The sequence below is a fragment of the Mus musculus genome, chromosome 10, assembly GCF_000001635.26.
Source record: "Mus musculus strain C57BL/6J chromosome 10, GRCm38.p6 C57BL/6J".
In the NCBI taxonomy this organism is placed as follows: domain Eukaryota; kingdom Metazoa; phylum Chordata; class Mammalia; order Rodentia; family Muridae; genus Mus; species Mus musculus.
In genome coordinates, this window is record NC_000076.6 from 107,704,676 (window position 1) to 107,722,799 (window position 18,124).

Sequence of the window (18,124 nt, forward strand, 5' to 3'; positions counted from 1 at the left end):
AATGAATGCCCAACTGAATTGGGTAGTAGGTGTATGCACGTATTTGTTCATATACATTCTCAGTTATTGTATGTTAGCTACCACACAAACTCGGGAAACTTTGTCTAGTGTTAGTTTATTCTGAAACATGGTGGCTTTCATGCCAGTTATTATATCTAAACAGCAAGAAAGCCATTGAGCAAGTTGAGAATGAATGAGAAGAATGTAAATCACACTTTAGCAATAGATCTCACCCAAAATATTGGTGCTTAATAAACATACTCCTTATAATTTCTTGAGATATATTAGTTTTAAATGTTCTGAAAGTTCTGAGAACTTTGTACTTTGTTCATTATTAGCTCAGAAAATGCCTCATCAAAATACATTGTTCTGGGTGGTAGAAATATAGGGATTTCTCTGGAAGTGAATTATGTGAGAAAACACATTCATTGTCTGCTTAATTCTGCAGGCGAGCTATTCCCTGTCTGCTGAATACTATCATTAAGCATAATTAAATGTGTGTTATTAATTTAAGACTTCTTGGTGTTTTGCTAAAAATCTACCATGACTCTCTGCCACAGTGAGCAGAGGTTTAAGTCCTCCATGCTCTTGGGCCCCTTCCTTTATGAAGCATGCTGCAGGTTTGATATTCTAGAGAACACAGGTTCAGAATAAAGTAGGTGGAACTTAACAAGGAAAATAATGGGATTTAAGTACACAGAAGCCAAATTCCTCCTTAAATTTACATTTTACCAACTCAATAACATTCACAAGCATTTCAAAATTATCACATCTGCTTTATAAAGGAGAAAGTTCTTACCATCTGGGGGAGTGAATACTGAAAGATTTGACTTGGGTCCAACCCCAGCACTGGTTTCTGCAGCAACATAGACATCATACATTGTGAATGGCGTGAGATGCGTAAACACAAACCGGAGGTCTTTTGTACTATTATCCAAAATCCTTCCTACACAAAGCAGAACAGACCCATAGGTTTTATGGATATTTTATGAAATATATAATCATTTCATATCATGTGTAGAAGCAAGGACAATAACCAAATTGTTAAACAAAAAAATTTGTTATTACACATGAATATATTTGAAATATTTGCTTTAGTTTGATACAGATTTAAAACAGTAGAAACAACATGGAGATCTTCAGGTGCTTAAAATAACTTTTCTTATGTTAAAGAGTCCTGGTGAGTTGCTATTTTATTTTTAATATACTTAAATGGGAAACAGAGGTCAGATATATAGTTTATTTGGGATACTGTTTGCCTAACACACAATGCCATGGGTTAGATCCCTAGTATATAATGATGATGAGGATGAAGGTGTGTATATAATTCGAGATCTCAGAGCTTGGAGGTGCACACAGCGGGGGTCAGAGAGCACTGTTTTCCTGACTCCTTATATAAAGTCCTCAGTCTTAGAGCTCATGCCCTCCAGCCTCCAGCTACTCCCTTTCATTCTGCATATGGTGTAGCTCTAAACACTACCATTTGAGTGTGTGGTAATTTTATTAGCCTCACAGATAAAGATTAAATTATAAAAACTTGCTAAGTAATTTTCTGACATTAATATAATCATTACCAATAACTACCAAAAAAAAAAAAACTGTATTATCTGACTTTCACACATCTACTGCCACGTGTTTCTATCTGAACTCCAGTTACTCTCAGACCTGAGGCGACGTTACTTTCACTAGACCCACCTATCAAAGGGTCTTACTGCTGGCTGTGCTTTTCACCACTGATGCCCACTCTTTATCTACTCAATGCCATTGCCAGGAGCAATTGCCTCACATAAACCTTCAATGTTCTAACAGGGCTCTTGCTGATGGAGGAAATAAAACCCATGGCTTCCAACGTCCATGACATTGACCCTGACCACATTCAAACTAAGACCTAAAACTGGTGCCTTCCATTTTCTTGGCTTCTATAGGCAAGTGGACTTGCCTTCTCAATGACTAACTTAACCCTTTCTCTTCAGACTTTCAAAATCTTCTGTCCCCTCCTCAGCCTTAGGTAATGGTCTTGTTTCCTGCTACATTGAAATACTTGGATCAGTAAGAAATTGTCTGCCTGAACACTCCCTCTAGCAGGACGCTGCCTTAAAATAGACAAGTTATATTTGTTGGTTAATCCAGTCCCTGTATTTAGGAAAAAGACCTGACCTCTACCACCAGAAGCAACTTTTCAACAAAGCTTATATCTGTTTTTCTTCTGTTTCTAATTTTTTAGAAACCTACTTCCTACCCTAATTCCCTCTTATTTGCATTCCAAAAAAATATTCAAGCTTCTGGTTGAAAGAAGTTATGTTATTTAAGAGCTGAAAAATAACATCTAATAGAAAAGATGTGTGTGAGTGTGTGGTCATGGTGTGTGTGTGTGTGTGTGTGTGTGTGTGTGTGTGTGTGTGTGAGAGAGAGAGAGAGAGAGAGAGAGAGAGAGAGAGAGAGAGAGAGAGAGAGAGAGGTGTTTGCACTGGAGCGTAGGAGGTGAACAATCTTTTACTTTTAGAACCTGCCATTCTTCAGATTTTTAGAAGCAATGATACCACCCATAGACATTTCACATAGAAAGGATTTACAACTTTTAAGTTTTTTTTTTTTTGGTGCTTTCAAATAAACAACAATAGGAGAATTTATGTTAGTTGATCATTACTTGAATTAAACTTTGACATTAACTATGGAATATCATATTCAGTAAAAGCAAACTTAGAATACCCAAGGTACAAGATACAATTTGCAAAACACATGAAACTCAATAAGAACGAAGACCAAAGTGTGGACACTTTGCCCCTTCTTAGAATTGAGAACAAAACACCCATGGAAGGAGTTACTGAGACAAAGTTTGGAGCTGAGACAAAAGGATGGACCATCTAGAGACTGTCATACCCGGGGATCCATCCCATAATCAGCCTTCAAACGCTGACACCATTACATACACCAGCAAGATTTTGCTGAAAGGACCCTGATATAGCTGTCTCTTGTGAGACTATGCCGGGGCCTAGCAAACACAGAAGTGGATGCTCACAGTCAGCTATTGGATGGATCACAGGGCCCCCAATGGAGGAGATAGAGAAAGTACCCAAGGAGCTAAAGGAATCTGCAACCCTATAGGTGGAACAACATTATGAACTAACCAGTACTCCCCAGAGCTCCTGTATCTAGCTGCATATGTATCAGAAGATGGCCTAGTCGCCATCATTAGAAAGAGAGGCCCATTGGTCTTGCAAACTTTATATGCCTCAGTACAGGGGAATGCCAGGGCCAAGAACTGGGAGTGGGTGGGTAGGGGAGTGGGTGGGGGGGGTATGGGGGACTTTTGGGATAGCATTGGAAATGTAAATGAAGAAAATACCTAATAAAAAATAAAAATAATAAAAAAGCAAACTGAAACATAAAACAACAAAAACTGATAATTTACTTCCTGAAGGATATCATAATTCCTCTAGTTACCTCTGACAAGAGGGTGCTCAAGTCTGCTTGTTTATTCATTGGAGAACTTGTTACCATTTAAGGCCACCAACAGCATTTCAAATAACTTTTTCACAGCAGATTCAGGCTCACAATAACCTTGCACAGAGTATAGGCAGTGTATCCAGAGAGCACTGCTGATTATAAGTTGATGGTTTGATCTAAATGGAAACCTGATCTGTCACAATCTGAACTTAATGCTCTCTTGGCTATTATTTTATCTGCATGTGAGTCATAGATGAATGGCAATGGAAAAGCTATGCCTCTGATGTCTGCTCTGAATTAAAGCCCTCTGAAGAATAGCGCTCAACATCCTTATCATTTGTGGTTTAAAACAGAAGATCTAAAGAACTTGATTTCCTCATTAATCTATTATTTATATCAATTCAGGGTCTTCTCAGGAAATCATTTCTTTTCAGAGTTAGAAATTATCCATTTATTTAATAGATTTCTTCTAAAAAGTAAAAGCAAAATTAACTGAGTCTTACCTGTTGGCCCATATAATTCAACTCTGTAACTAAACTTTCCTGTGACAATTGCTGGTGGGTCCCATGAAATTGAAAACGCCTTTCCTGTGACATTGCCTGTTATACAGTTCTGGGGTGGTCCTTCAGGCACTGAAATTATTATAGAGGAAATGAATATATAATACATGTTAAGATAAAAGAGATAACCTGCTAAAAACAAGTAATATAATCTGAAGCATAAAAAAAACACGCAAAATACAAAGGATGTTTATCGTGAAAAAAAAACAGAATAGTCTAGAACTAAACAATTTGAATAAAACATATGAAAAGAACAGATTAATCTCTTTTGACAGTTTTCTAAGGTACTAGTACTATATCTGATGGTACAGTTGTCTTTATTCTACAAATTATTATAATTCTTGCCAATGTCATATTGTCCTAATGCAGCTATTTGCATATTACTTATATATAGTAATATATAATATATAATACACATACTGAGTATATATATATTTTTCAATGAATGTGGATATTGAGCTTGAGAAACACTTTTTCTCGGGTTGACATACAGGTGGAAAGGCCAAACTTTTATGTTTTCACATTAGTATTTATCTTTGTTCTAAGAAGAAGTATATAATATACAGATAGAAGATTTTAATATAACACTGGGAAGATAAAAACTAATAACATTTAAATTAAAACATGTAAAATATGTTTGTACATATTAGTTTGTTTTATGAAATAAGTTGCACTGAATATTTACTCAAAGTTCTTATCCAATAAGTTTCATTTTATATAATTTCCATGAAATGATTTTGTATTGAATAGGAGATGAAAATATCATTACAAAGATTAAGATATAGTTATTTAAATCAAGAAAATAATAGTTTCATACTAACATGTGAAAGAAAATAATAGAACCTGACATACATGCCTTTGGGCAAAAAGATAATGCTCTTTAGTAAAACTACCTTACATATAACATTCATAACATATATAATATATGGTATTATTATGTATACTGAAATATCAGATGCATACAAAGTTCATAATATCAATACTAATCTGTCACATTATATGTTGGTAGCCACATAAACACATGTATAAATAAATTACTGTTAGAAATGTGATCTCCTGGGGGTGGAGAGATGACTCAGTGGTTAAGAGCACTGACTGCTCTTCCTGAGTTCCTGAGTTCAATTCCCAGCAACCACATGGTGACTCACAACCATCTGTAATGTAATCCTATGCGCTTTTCTGGCATGCAGGTGTACATGAAGGTAGAGCTCTTTATACACATAAAATAAACAAATAAATCTCTAGAAATATGACCTCTTAAAAGTTAATGATAATAATGATGTATAACTGCAGGCCTTCAGTACTAAAATGCTAACGCATAGAAGGTCATTTAACTGCCTATATTTCTAAATATAGTTTATTTTATATATGTATTTATGTGAATGCTAACATAATGTGACAGATTAGTATTAATATTATGAACTTAGGATGCACCTGATATTTCAAGGAAGAAAAATTAATCAATATTAGCTCTGCTCTTTCAGGTAGTACCTTGTAGCTCTGGTAATAACAATGCCAGTGAGGAAGACTATAGATAACTAAATTTTGTTAGAAAAGCATAGACAATTAGAAGAATTATAGAGATCATGAACTGATAAATGTCATTCATACTATATGAAGAATTCCCTCTCTCAAATGTCTTTTTCTTCTAGATGTTTAGTTTAGCACTGAAGACATTCCCAGTGGATACCCACTATCTATTATGGGAGAAAGAATTACTTAAAGGAAAGGAAAGTTAACCACAACAAAATACTCTATGAACAGAATTATAGATTATTCTATAAATAAATTCATGTCATTTTCTCTTTTTCTTAAAAAAAAAAAGTCAAGCCACACCTGATTCTGGTGTCCTAACAATGGTACTGTCAATATACCCTGCTTCCGTCGTAACGGCTGAAACTTCAAAGAGATACGTTGTGTATGGTCTCAAGTGAGTCACCACAAAGCTGATGGGCTCTTTCCACACAGAGCTGATCTTATTCCGTGCCAATGTGTTGGATAAATGTGTAGTACGAAGTGGAGGTGTGGCTCTACTGAGGGTTGGAGAGGGGCTGGTGGTACTCCACAGAAAAGAGTCACTGTTCTCCTAGTGAGGGAAAGAAAACACAATGGGAGAACTCACACACTATCTGGAGGTAAACATAAGAACACTACCCATTTACTTTTTTATAATATAAATATTATTTCTTAATGTGTGGAATATTTTAACAAATTAATTTTCATAAGAAATTGATAGATTTTTTTTAATGTCTATAACATCAGGACAGAGGCTAATGTCTATTATATTAGGACAGAATGTACCTATTGTATTCATTATACTTCAATCTTGAAATCCTACATAGAGTTAAAATTAAGATAAAGTGGAGATAAAACAGCAGCTAAATCATCAATAGGAATTTTTTAAAAATTTATGTTAACCCAATAGAGCAAAAACCCTAAGATAATTTCAATCTGTGTTCTTAACTCTTTCTATCACTTTTAAATCATAAGTACTTAAGTAAAACAAAACAAAAACAAAAAAGTTACCTTCCCAGATATTAGGGTGTATATGCATGTGTATGTATGTGTATTCAAATGGATCTTAACTGGAAGCAGAAGATTTTTAGGCGTCACTAAACTATTTAAAATAAAATAACATCGTTTGGCTGTTTCTCCATCAGTAATAACATGATTAAAAAATATCCCAAGGGTAACTTGGGAAAGTAGGGTGCGAAGATACCATAGTATCTCTGAAGGTTTCTCTTCAATGACAAAATGGCAACATTTTCACAAAGATATGCCATCAAGCAGTCCTCCAGTTTAATATAGTGTTGACTATATAATCCTTTACAGATACTTTCCTCTATGGCACATGGGCTTATAGCCTCCATGCCAGTAGGGATGACACATTCACACCTTGGCGACTTAGAAAATGTCCTCCCAATTGGAACACCCAACCTACCGCACTCTATTTTCACTTCTCCTTCCTCTACTGCTAAACCTGTGCTGCCCCATTAATGAAGTCTTTTGCAATATGCCCTAGAGATATTCTCTTCCCCTCTGTAATTAGCACCCCTGAAATACAGTCATCTGCACATAGCACAATGCTATAGCCCAAGAGTATAACTTTTCAAGATATGAAAACTTGAAGATGTAAACATAATAAAAATTTTGACGTATGACATGTGTCACACATGTGACACACACTCACATTACATTCAGGTAATTTCCCAGATAAAAGGTCCTCTACTTTGATGGAGACATCCTTCACTACTATACCGCTTCTGGCGTGTTTGACACTGATCTTGAAGCTGGTGATTTTACCATTTGGTTGCCGAGGTAAATACCAAATCAAGTTTACTGCAGAATAGTTGAGGGCCTCCACTGTGAGGTTAACCACTTTCCCTGGAGCTGGAAGTAGGAAAGAGTTGGAGGAAAGGGGAAACTGTTATTAAAATTTAAAATGCTGCTTATGTTCTTCAGGGATTTTAAATTTCCACCTGTTGCGAAATGAACTATGCAATATCTTGAATAAAATCAAGCTTCTAGCCAACTATGTATATATATATATATGTGTGTGTGTGTTTTGTGAGTGTGTTTATTTGCTTCACCTTAAAATGTTTTACAAAATGTGTTGAACCATGTGTACATATTTCAGAACTATTGGTCCATCACATCTATTCATTTAATGAGCATTTAAAAAAACATGAAACTATTAGATCAATCCATTTTATGAAACTCACATTGTAGACCAAGCTGGCCTCAAACTCAGAAATCCCCCTGCCTCTGCCTCCCAAGTGCTGGGATTAAAGGCATGCACCACCACGCCCAGCTATGAGCTGAAATTTTACCTCCCTAAATACTTTGGAATTATATAGGCACTGTAGAAGTTGGAAAACTAATAAATTCAAAATAGTAGCCAAAATACACAAAATTCATAACAAAAAAATTTCATAAATATCTAGAGGCTAACATCAAGTAGATAGATAACCAATTAATAGTTCGTGATTTTTGTATGTTGTTTTATATACCGTTTCCCCAAATTTCATACTATCAATTATTATCTATAAGATAATCTCTTTGTTTAGTTTCCATGACAACCATATTACATCAAAATGAAAGGAAGTTGTGCACATAAAATAGGTATGCAAATAAATAATAAATATCTTTCAGATTGTAGAATAAAACAAAAATGCTTGTGGTAAGACTACATCTAAGAATAATAATAAGAATTAAGATTTTAAAAGGTTAGAATTTTCATTGTGTCTAAACACACCAAAATCTGTTTTCTAAAAGAACTATTCAAGATTTTAGGTACTGAGAAGAAAGATTCAATACAAGTTAGACAATGAGAATGAAGAAATTATAAGCCAAATGCATTTTAATGGCAAAAGTAAGTTACTACAGTTACTGAGAATGGTTATTAATAGACAAAATAATAAGTGGAAAATGTTCTTAAGAAGAATTGATGAAATGGAGTTGAAGAATTTGTTCAACATTTAATATGTAATTTATTTAGGGTATATTAAATATAAGAAAACAAAGGGACTAAGATTGTTAGAAACATTATACTGTGCAACTGTAAAATTATTTCTTTTCATGAATATTATTTTTAAATTTTTCTCATTTTTATGATATGAGTATTCTTTAATATTCATATACCAATGACAGATTACACACAGACACATTTCCAGCTGAACCTTAAAGAGCAGGGGCAGGGGTCTCTCCTTTAATCCCAGCACTCAGGAGGCAGAGGCAGACAAATCTCTGATTCCAGGTCAACTTGATTATAGAGTGAATTCCATGACAACTAGTGCTACACAGAGAATTCTTGTCTCCAAAAATCAACAGATAGGTAGATAGATAGATAGATAGATAGATAGATAGATAGATAGATAGATAGATAGATGATAGATAGATAGAGAGAGAGATACATAGATAAAGATAGATACATAGATAGATAGATACATAGATAGATAGAGAGATAGAGAGATAGATACATAGATAGATAGATAGATAGATAGATAGATAGATAGATAGAGAGATACATAGATAGAGAGATAGATACATAGATAGAGAGATAGATACATAGATAGATAGATAGATAGATAGATAGATAGATAGATACATAGATAGATAGAGAGATAGAGAGATAGATACATAGATAGATAGATAGATAGATAGATAGATAGATAGATAGAGAGATAGATACATAGATAGATAGATGATAGATAGATAGATAGATAGATAGATAGATAGATAGATACATACATACATACATACATAGAGAGATAGAGAGATAGAGAGATAGATACATAGAGAGATAGATACATAGATAGATAGATAGATAGATAGATAGATAGATAGATAGATAGAGAGTTAGAGAGATAGAGAGATAGATACATAGATAGATACGTAGATAGATAGATAGATAGATAGATAGATAGATAGATAGATAGATAGATGATAGATAGATAGATAGATAGATAGATAGATAGATAATAGATAGATAGATAGAGTTGTAAAGAAATGATTAAATTGAAAGAATTTATAAGGTAATTTATAGGGTAACCCCCTTTTTGTTACATTCTGGAGTCTGGTTTCCAAAACAGAAAGCCATAAGCATTAATCAAATAACAAAATGTTAAATCTTTATGACTTCCTTTATTTAAATCTTCTTCTTAATTGTATATATCAGCATGTCATTATTTGTAGATTATCTATACAGAGAATTCATACACTTTGATCCAACTATACGGTTACTATAAAGTACCAAAAGTCTTACATATCAAGATTTGTTTCACCCATATACACACAGTTTTTGTTTTTGTTTTTGTTTTTAGTGGTTGGCTCCTTGGTTGGTTTGGGTGGTGGTAGTGTTTTGAGTGTTTGTTTTGTTTTGTTTTGTTTTGTTTTGTTTGCTTCATTCCTTTAGACATTGAGATATAAGTTGTCACGTTAATATTTAAATCTGAAATAAATTACATATTTACATGAAAAAAAGAAAGTTCCCTAGGGAGTTAAGCACTGGGCTTTTAATGTTGGTGGGCAGAATATTTTTCATTCAGCTCAGTTTCGCTGGTTAATTTCTATGTATTTCTCTTAAGACTACTTTTTTCCCAGCATAAAACAAATTTCTTCTCATTTGATAATTACACATTCAATGTGTAGAATTTAACATATCTTAAACCAGTAGTTTAATTGCTGGATCTACTACAGTTGTTTTGCTATACTGACTATTGTATCCTCTTGACATACCAGGACCCATGACAATTACACTGAGAAATTGGGAGAATTTTACTTGGACACATATAACATAACATTCATAATGGGAAAAAAAGCATAGACATCATTATATAGTCTTATAATATACCTGACATATTAATTCACAACTTCATTTATCTTATCCCATTAGAATATAAGATCCATGGTAAATATTTATTAATTAGAGAAACTATTGTCTAATTAACTATTTCTCTTTATATTCATTTGATCCTAATTGGGTTACAAGGTATTTCTGTCATCTAAAGAGGAAAAGAAAATGCATCGAGCAGCAAGATTTGCAGAGTGGGTTAGGACCCTGGATACATTTCACAACAATACTGGCAGGAGATGCTGGTAGACTTAGACATGACTTGTAGGAAAGAACTAAAGGAGCTGAAGATGACATCAAAGTTCCTCTCAGGAACAGGAGGAAGGGAAATGCATCAACTGGTTTGATGATGGCTGAGTCTTACAAACTGATAGGCTGATCACCGAAGTCGGCATTTTCATCACAAAATGCTTATGGTGAAAGAGATGTAAGCTTACATGGAAAAGGCTGATCTACATCTCTAGATGATCACAGGAACATATATGCATGGAAAGAAATATGAATGAGTCATCAGTGTACCCAAATATCCACAGAGGAGTCTTATAAGTTGGCCATGATGGCAAGCAGTCAGGACACCTATGAGGAAGGTCCTAAGTCTAAGGCCAACCTGGATGGCATAGTGACTTTAAGGCTAGCCTAAGCTGCAGAGAAAGAGCTTTCCTTAAAATAAATACGTTAAATTAAAATAGAGTGGTTTGCCTGAAGTAATAATAGATGCTTTTTCATCCTATTTGTGTGTGCGCGCACATGTGTGTGTATGTGCATGTATGCGTATGCATGCATGTCTGTGTGTGTGTACCTGTGCATATGAGTATATATGCATGTATGTGTGTGGGGGGGGGCTTTCTAATGTTCTGCCCCTAAGATGATGCTTAGACAGAAATTTTTTTTCAGAGTACTTTTGCGGTCTCAAATAACTAAAAGGAATTCAAAGGCCATTCTCAATAATTTTATACATCTTACATCATATTTTCATTACATTCCAATTTTTCAAATGATAAGCACTTGTGATTAAATTAATTTAGAATTAATTATTTATGAAAATTACCACTTTCTGCGGTTTGAAAAAGAAATGGGTCACTAAACACTCCAATGCCAGCGCTGTTTTCGGCAGCAACCTGAAACAGACCAGGGAATTTATGTTCAATTTTTTTGCTTTCTAAATACACAGAATCTTCAAAAATACAATGTTCACTTTACCACAAGGAAAGTTCTAAAACGATTTTCCTGTAATTCTTACAATATTCCCTAACTGGACAGCAACATGGGGGGGGGGGCATTTCATGTAATCAAACTAGAATGTAGTATGGCCAATATCCTTTAGATGGTGAAGAAAAGAACTGGATGAGAGAGAAGTCAGTAGGCACGGCCACTTTCATATAAGAAATAATAATACACCATGAGTTCAGTTGAAATACATGTTCCAAAACTCAGTCTATACCAAGTGTATGTACTATTCATAAGACAGGCTATCCAGATGACATCAGTCCTTATGGTCACACTCTATATAACTGGGCAAATGAGTACTCAGAATAAGTGTAAGTGAAAAATGAATATGTTTGACTAACAACATAGAGGAGGAAAGTCAAAATTTAAGGGGCACACAAACAACTTTTTATTTGCATGATTTATGGATACAGCTCAACAGGCAGGGAAGACACTGTGAGTGGCTTTGAACCTCCTAAGCTTTTACAAAATGCATGAGTGGAACCCTACAATCTTGTAGTTCTTCCACAGATGGAAAACTTTAGGCAACTTGCTTAATTCTTCTAAGGCACATGTTTTTCCCATATTTGACTGAGAATAATAATTTACCTGTGTCACAGGGTGTTTTCCAAAACTAACTGAAATAATATACATAGACCACTTAACAGGCTTTCCCCATAGGTGTTAGTTATACTGAAGATATCAAATGTACCATGCCAAATTCCCCCTTGGAATTCATCAATGGTGAGCATTTATTTGAGGAGAGCAAATGTCACAACATGATTTATGAAGTGTGAGATGAAACATAGGCTAGAGGTTTCTTAATAAGCCTGAAATAAGAGAATTCAGAGAAATAAAATGCAAACTCATAAAATAAAAAGAGATCTAAGCAGAACTAGTCTGGGCAAACTGACATTCTCTCAACCATCATTTCTTACATCACATTAACCTTAGTACTTATTTATTATGCCTAGGTATATATTTTATGATACCAGTTAACTTAAATATGCATATGATTGTAGAAAATAAGTTTTGGAGTTTTTAGATGTCAAAATCCTTCTTGCAAAATCTCTCCTATGGTGTCTTATCATTTAGGAAAGGCAACCACAGTTCATAAGGCCACAAATCAGCTTTTACAAGTTTTTTTTTCTTTTTTCTCTATGGTCACCCATTTTCAAGACTCAAAGAAAAGATGCATGTGTTAGGGCTGGCGAGATGGCTCAGAAGGTAAGGTGTTTGCCCCAAGCCTGACAACTCGAGTCAGAGTTCTAGAACCCTTGAGGTGGAAAGAAACTTCAACTGCCATAAATTGTCTTTTGACCTCAACACATGGACACTTGTACCATGACATGCATGTCCCCAGCACAGTAAACAAACAAACAAAGAAACAAACATTTCCTAAAGAGAAAAGATGTGGGTTTTTTTTTAAGTTGGTAAATAGCAAGGAGCCAGGAGACAGCTCTGTTCTTTACTTTTTCATCTGTAAATGTCATAGCTATTCCCTATTTGCAAACTTTTCTATTTAATCCAACACAGTATTGCTTTGTGTGAGTTCATTTTTATTTGGTATGCAAATAAGCATTAAATCATGAATACTTAATGTGGTAACATATCATACACTTTTAGAAACACAAAAGAGTGAGGGTTCTGTGAATCTATATTGACTGAAACAGAATTGCATTTATTTTTAGTAAAACTGCTGCTTCAAAGTTTTTAATCCATTATCCAAAAGTTAAGTGATGTACATCCAACTGCAACAGAGTTAGAAAAATAAAATACCAAGGCTTAGTTTAAGTCTGAATAAAAAGACCAGTATTTTAGTCTGGGATGTTGATTAGTGTTTGAGCATTCGCCTAACGTGCAGGAGGCTCTGGGTTCTTCTATCTTGCACAGCAAATCATTTAAAATAATAAATAAATGGCATGTAATATTTTCATTTTGAAACCTAAAATAGTTACTTTAAGCTCAATTTGCTTTCCATGGAAGATATTAAACTAAAGGGTTTTTTTTAATAGATAAAATGTAAATATTTATCTATTTAGAGAGAAGAAAAAGATTACAGTACTTCACCAGGCTTTGCATATGTGTTTGAATGTTGAACACATGATAGCTTGTCACTCCTCAGTGGCTCAGTTCCTTCAACTAGCTGACTTACAAGGTGGGTGAAACTCCCACTGTCCTCATGGATTTACTATTTCAATACTCAGTATCCACTCACAAAATCTTTACCTTAATCTCGTATGTTGTTCCAGGGTTAAGGTTAGTGAGAAGGACCTCCAGACTGTCGGGCTTCGCTCTCACTCGGGTATACGCTGTCTGCATCCATGGACACACTTCCTTGTATTTAACAACATACGATATGATTCTTCCATTTGGGTTAGGAGGGGTATTCCATGAAAGGAGAATCCCGGCAGAGCCAACTCTCTCCCCGGCTAGGAAGACTGGAGGCCCCGGTTCTATTTTTAAAAACTCGTGTTATTAAATGATCAAATAATTATTTTATTTCTACCAAAAAAGTAATTAAAAAAAAGTATTTATATATGTGAACTATTGAAGTTCCCAGAAATCAGCATGAATTTATTCTCCCTACATGTTTGAAAAAACAACAACAACTAAGTAATAAATTCTTTTCAGGAACAGCACAAACATTCTTTTCTAAGATTGTAAAAAAATGGAATGCTATAAAACACTACATGCCAAACATACTTTTGATGCCAAGTCATTTTTTTATTTTTATTTTTGAAAGGCTTTCTTAATGCAGGGCTTACCTGCAAGAAGTAAGAAAACAAGAAACAGCCTTACAAACTGAATAGATTTATTTTTTCCTTAAGGAGTATAGTGAGCTTGTTTTCTTGACTCCAATAATCCAAATGTCACACCATTAACAGACTCTCTAATCCACTTCACAAACAAAAAATAATTACCTTTTTTTTCTTTGAAAGTAAGGGAAACAAACAAGATTGCCAGCAGAAGACAAATTGTAAACATTTTCTTAACTTTCCATTTCACGTTAATTACTCTGTAGTGATTTCACACATGCAAAGCAAACTCGGCCAATGTAAATATTTCTATCCACCAGAGTTACTAAATACATTTTAATGAAAAGTCAGTTAAAACAGGGACTCACTTGACACATTTGTTGCCAGTGTTCTACTCACGGGTGAGCTGTAGGTTGTGGCAGAAATTGAAGACAGCGTGATATCATACACAGTGTCATCAAAAGAACCAGAAACATCAACCTGGAATGCCAAAGTTACACACCACATTATTTCTGAAAAGCGAGTTAAAATAAGAAATCTAGCACCATTTCCAAAGTGAACACTTTTCTACATAAACTGCTCTGTACAAAATAGCAAAAACAAAGTTGCATATCACTATAAAATATGAATTTGTTATATAAGATAACTGTTCACTAACCTAAAATAAGATGAGAGCTTACCAAAAATCCTGAGTTATCAGACTCTAAATCAATATTTCTACCGATGCCAGCTCTTTGTCAACATGGAAACACTAATATCTTCAAAACATCTACAGCCTACGACTGTAGTCTCTTATGTTTAAGAGAACATATACATTACCTGTGACTCTGAAGTTCCAATGAGAGAGAAAAGAAAAAAGAAAAGAAAATCCATCGTTATTACATTTTTTCTAGCAGTACAATCACATTGATGGCTCTAGAGAGAAATGTTGCCTGCATTAATGATTTAAAGTCAGATCCTCCTGGCAAGTACACAATTAATGAGCCTGGATTACTCAATAGCTCTGCCCTTTCTTTGTTAAACTATTCATGAACTCTTGGATGGATGGCTGTAGGTTCAGTGCACACACACACACACTGAAAGAGAGAGAGAGAGAGAGAGAGAGAGAGAGAGAGAGAGAGAGAGAGAGAGAGAACCCCTGGGTGCTGAAATTTATACTCATGAATTTGACATTGATATGCTTTTGTCTATTTCTGCTTTTAAAAACCTCTCAAGGAAAAAATCTTCATAGTTTAGGAGTTTCGTGCAGGAATTTCCTGCCAGGACCAAATATAAATACATGCAGGCCAGCCAAGTGCAAGAATGAAAACTATACCCGATACTCTCCACCTCCAAGATCTGTGATAGTAAGAAAGCCACAGCCGGGAATAAGATCCACTCAAAGCCTCTCCCCACGGCTCATGGCAGGCTCCAGGGCAGAGAAAAGCGTCTTGGAGACATAGCGAAGCCTTTATGGTTTTCAGGGTTTTCCAGGTCTGACATTGAAAATTAGAGGTTCAAATATAAATATTTTCTTAAAAGGCCCAAAAGACTTTGAAATTCAAGAGCCTACAGTTGCATTTCTTTCTTTTCTTTTCTTTTCTTTTTTTTTTTTTCTTTCTTTTTTTTTTTTGAGACAGGGTTTCTCTGTGTAGTCCAGGCTGGCCTGGAACTCACTCTGTAGACCAGGCTAGCCTTGAACTCAGAAATCCACCTGCCTCTGCCTTCCAAGTGCTGGGATTAAAGGCGTGTGCCACCATGCCCAGCCTAGAGTTGCATTTCTAAGTAATCAAATTGTTAGAAAACTGTGACTTCCAAGTGACCTTTATACACAGATGTTGAGAAAATGTATCTTTGATGACATTTACTTTCTTAATTTTTAAATATAAGAGCTAACATATGAATTTATTTTTTGTTCCTAGATTATTTCTAAGTTTATATAACTTGTAGGTTAATTTGCTTGTTTTTATTTTTAGAGTTTATCTTCTATACGAATAATAAAATCATTTTAAAATTCAACATAAACTACCGGATTGACTAGATAGTTTCCCACAGAAGAAAAGTGGGCAAAATGTGACAGGCATTAATACATTTCAGATTAATATTTATGTACTTCTTAAAAGTTAGTTTGCATACCGGGAATGAAATTAGTTTTTAACTGATAAGTACCAATTGTATTCCTGATTGCAATCACATTATTCTACCTTTGCTAACTCATGTTTCTGCTGCCTGTAATCGTTAACCAGAACTTCCATACATAGTGTGTTGCCAAAGTGTTGTGTTTGTGCTCTGTCTTACCATTAGAGCAGATTTCAAAAACTATTGCCAGAGCAAGATAGATGATAAAGCAAAGTTTGTCAAAACACACTTTATACAGACCCAATTCAACACCAAAAGGATGGGTTCTGGAAGGAATCTCTAAATTCCATTTATCATTTTAAAACTCTACCCCTATAGATGATTTGACAATCATCTATAATTAAAAATGCAGACTTAACAAAAAGTGTTATGCAATCACATATATTTGAAAGTATCATAATACAACTTTTAATATTCTTCCCATTATTTATTTAGAGTGAGTGTGTGTATAGTGATTTGACTAAAAGTGTTCCCCATCAATTCAGATATTTGAATATTTGGTCCCCAACTGATGGCACTATGTGGAAAAATCTTAGGAGCTGTGGCTTTGTGGGAGAAAGCATGTCACTTGAGGAGAGTTTTGAGAATTTGGGAACTTGCCATTCCTGGTGCACACTGTGTGCTTTCGGCTTGGGGTAATAGATGTGAGCTCTCCATTGATGTTGTGCCAGCTTCCGGTTTCCAGGATTCCCTGCCACAATGGGATCTCATCCCTCTGAAACTGTAGGCCTAAATAAACTCTCCCTTTTGTAAGATGCTTTAGTCCTGGTGTTTCCACATAGCACACATGTGGCGGTCACACGATAACTTTTGAGAGTCAGCACTTTCCTTCTACCAAGTTGGTTCTAGGAATCACATTCCGGTCATCAGGCTTGACATCAGAAACCTTTATCCAGTGAACTAAATTTTAAGCATGGTAAGATTTTTAAAGGTTTATCTGCTCTACAGTACCTTCATCTGATAACACTTTCATTTTTTGTTGGACACACTTTCTCAATAGTTCAAAAATTCTCTGGGCATCCATTTAATGAGACCTACTACTTACAAATATTCTAAACAGATTTTTTTAAAAAAAATCAGAGAAAAAACAACCGGTGATTAAATTATTTTGTTGTGATCATCTACTGGATCTCTTCTAGGTCATTCTGTTTATAAACCCAACCTAAGTCCTCTATATTCTCAATTATAGAGAAAAGTGGCAATTAAGATAATGTATGCAAGAGATTCCTACACTTGAGAGGCTGTACTAGTTTCATTCTGTTGCTGTGACAAAAGCTCTGACGAAAAGTGATTTGAGGAAGAAAAAGTTTATCTGAAAAGGAAAATGCAAAAGGCTGCTAATCCAAAACATCCAGGAAATCCAGGACACAATGAAAAGAAGAAACCTAAGAATAATACATATAGAAGAAAATGAAAATTCCCAACTCAAAGGGACAGTTATCATCTTCAACAAAATTATAGAAGGAAACTTTCCTAACCTAAAGAAAGAGATGACCATAAACATACAAGGAGCCTACAAAACACAAAATAGATTATACCCAAAAATAAATTCTTCCCAACACATCATAATCAAAACACCAAATGCGCAGAACAAAGAAAGAATATTAAAAGCAGTAAGGGAAAAAGGTCAAGTAACATAAAAAGGCAGACCTATCAGAATTACACCAGACTTCTCAACGGAG

At 34.7% G+C, this 18,124-nt stretch overlaps 1 protein-coding gene across 4 annotated transcripts in view; it reads right to left on the bottom strand.

Moving 5' to 3' along the window:
• Positions 1-15,423, bottom strand: part of Ptprq (protein tyrosine phosphatase, receptor type, Q) — a 205,736-nt gene extending 190,313 nt beyond the window's left edge. For 2 of the 4 annotated variants that reach the window (NM_001081432.2, NM_001370987.1), the window contains exons 1-8: positions 15,144-15,266; positions 14,693-14,804; positions 13,795-14,021; positions 11,408-11,477; positions 7,198-7,397; positions 5,844-6,093; positions 3,951-4,079; positions 800-946 (exon numbers count right to left, since the gene is read on the bottom strand). In NM_001081432.2, coding sequence (NP_001074901.1) covers positions 800-946; positions 3,951-4,079; positions 5,844-6,093; positions 7,198-7,397; positions 11,408-11,477; positions 13,795-14,021; positions 14,693-14,804; positions 15,144-15,197 — 1,189 coding nt within the window. In that variant the 5' untranslated portion in view covers positions 15,198-15,266. Of the gene's footprint in view, positions 1-799; positions 947-3,950; positions 4,080-5,843; positions 6,094-7,197; positions 7,398-11,407; positions 11,478-13,794; positions 14,022-14,692; positions 14,805-15,143 lie in introns of all 4 variants that reach the window. The other 2 variants (XM_017313938.2, XM_006513635.2) reach the window with 1 other exon arrangement.
• Between the last annotated feature and the right edge of the window lie 2,701 nt (positions 15,424-18,124).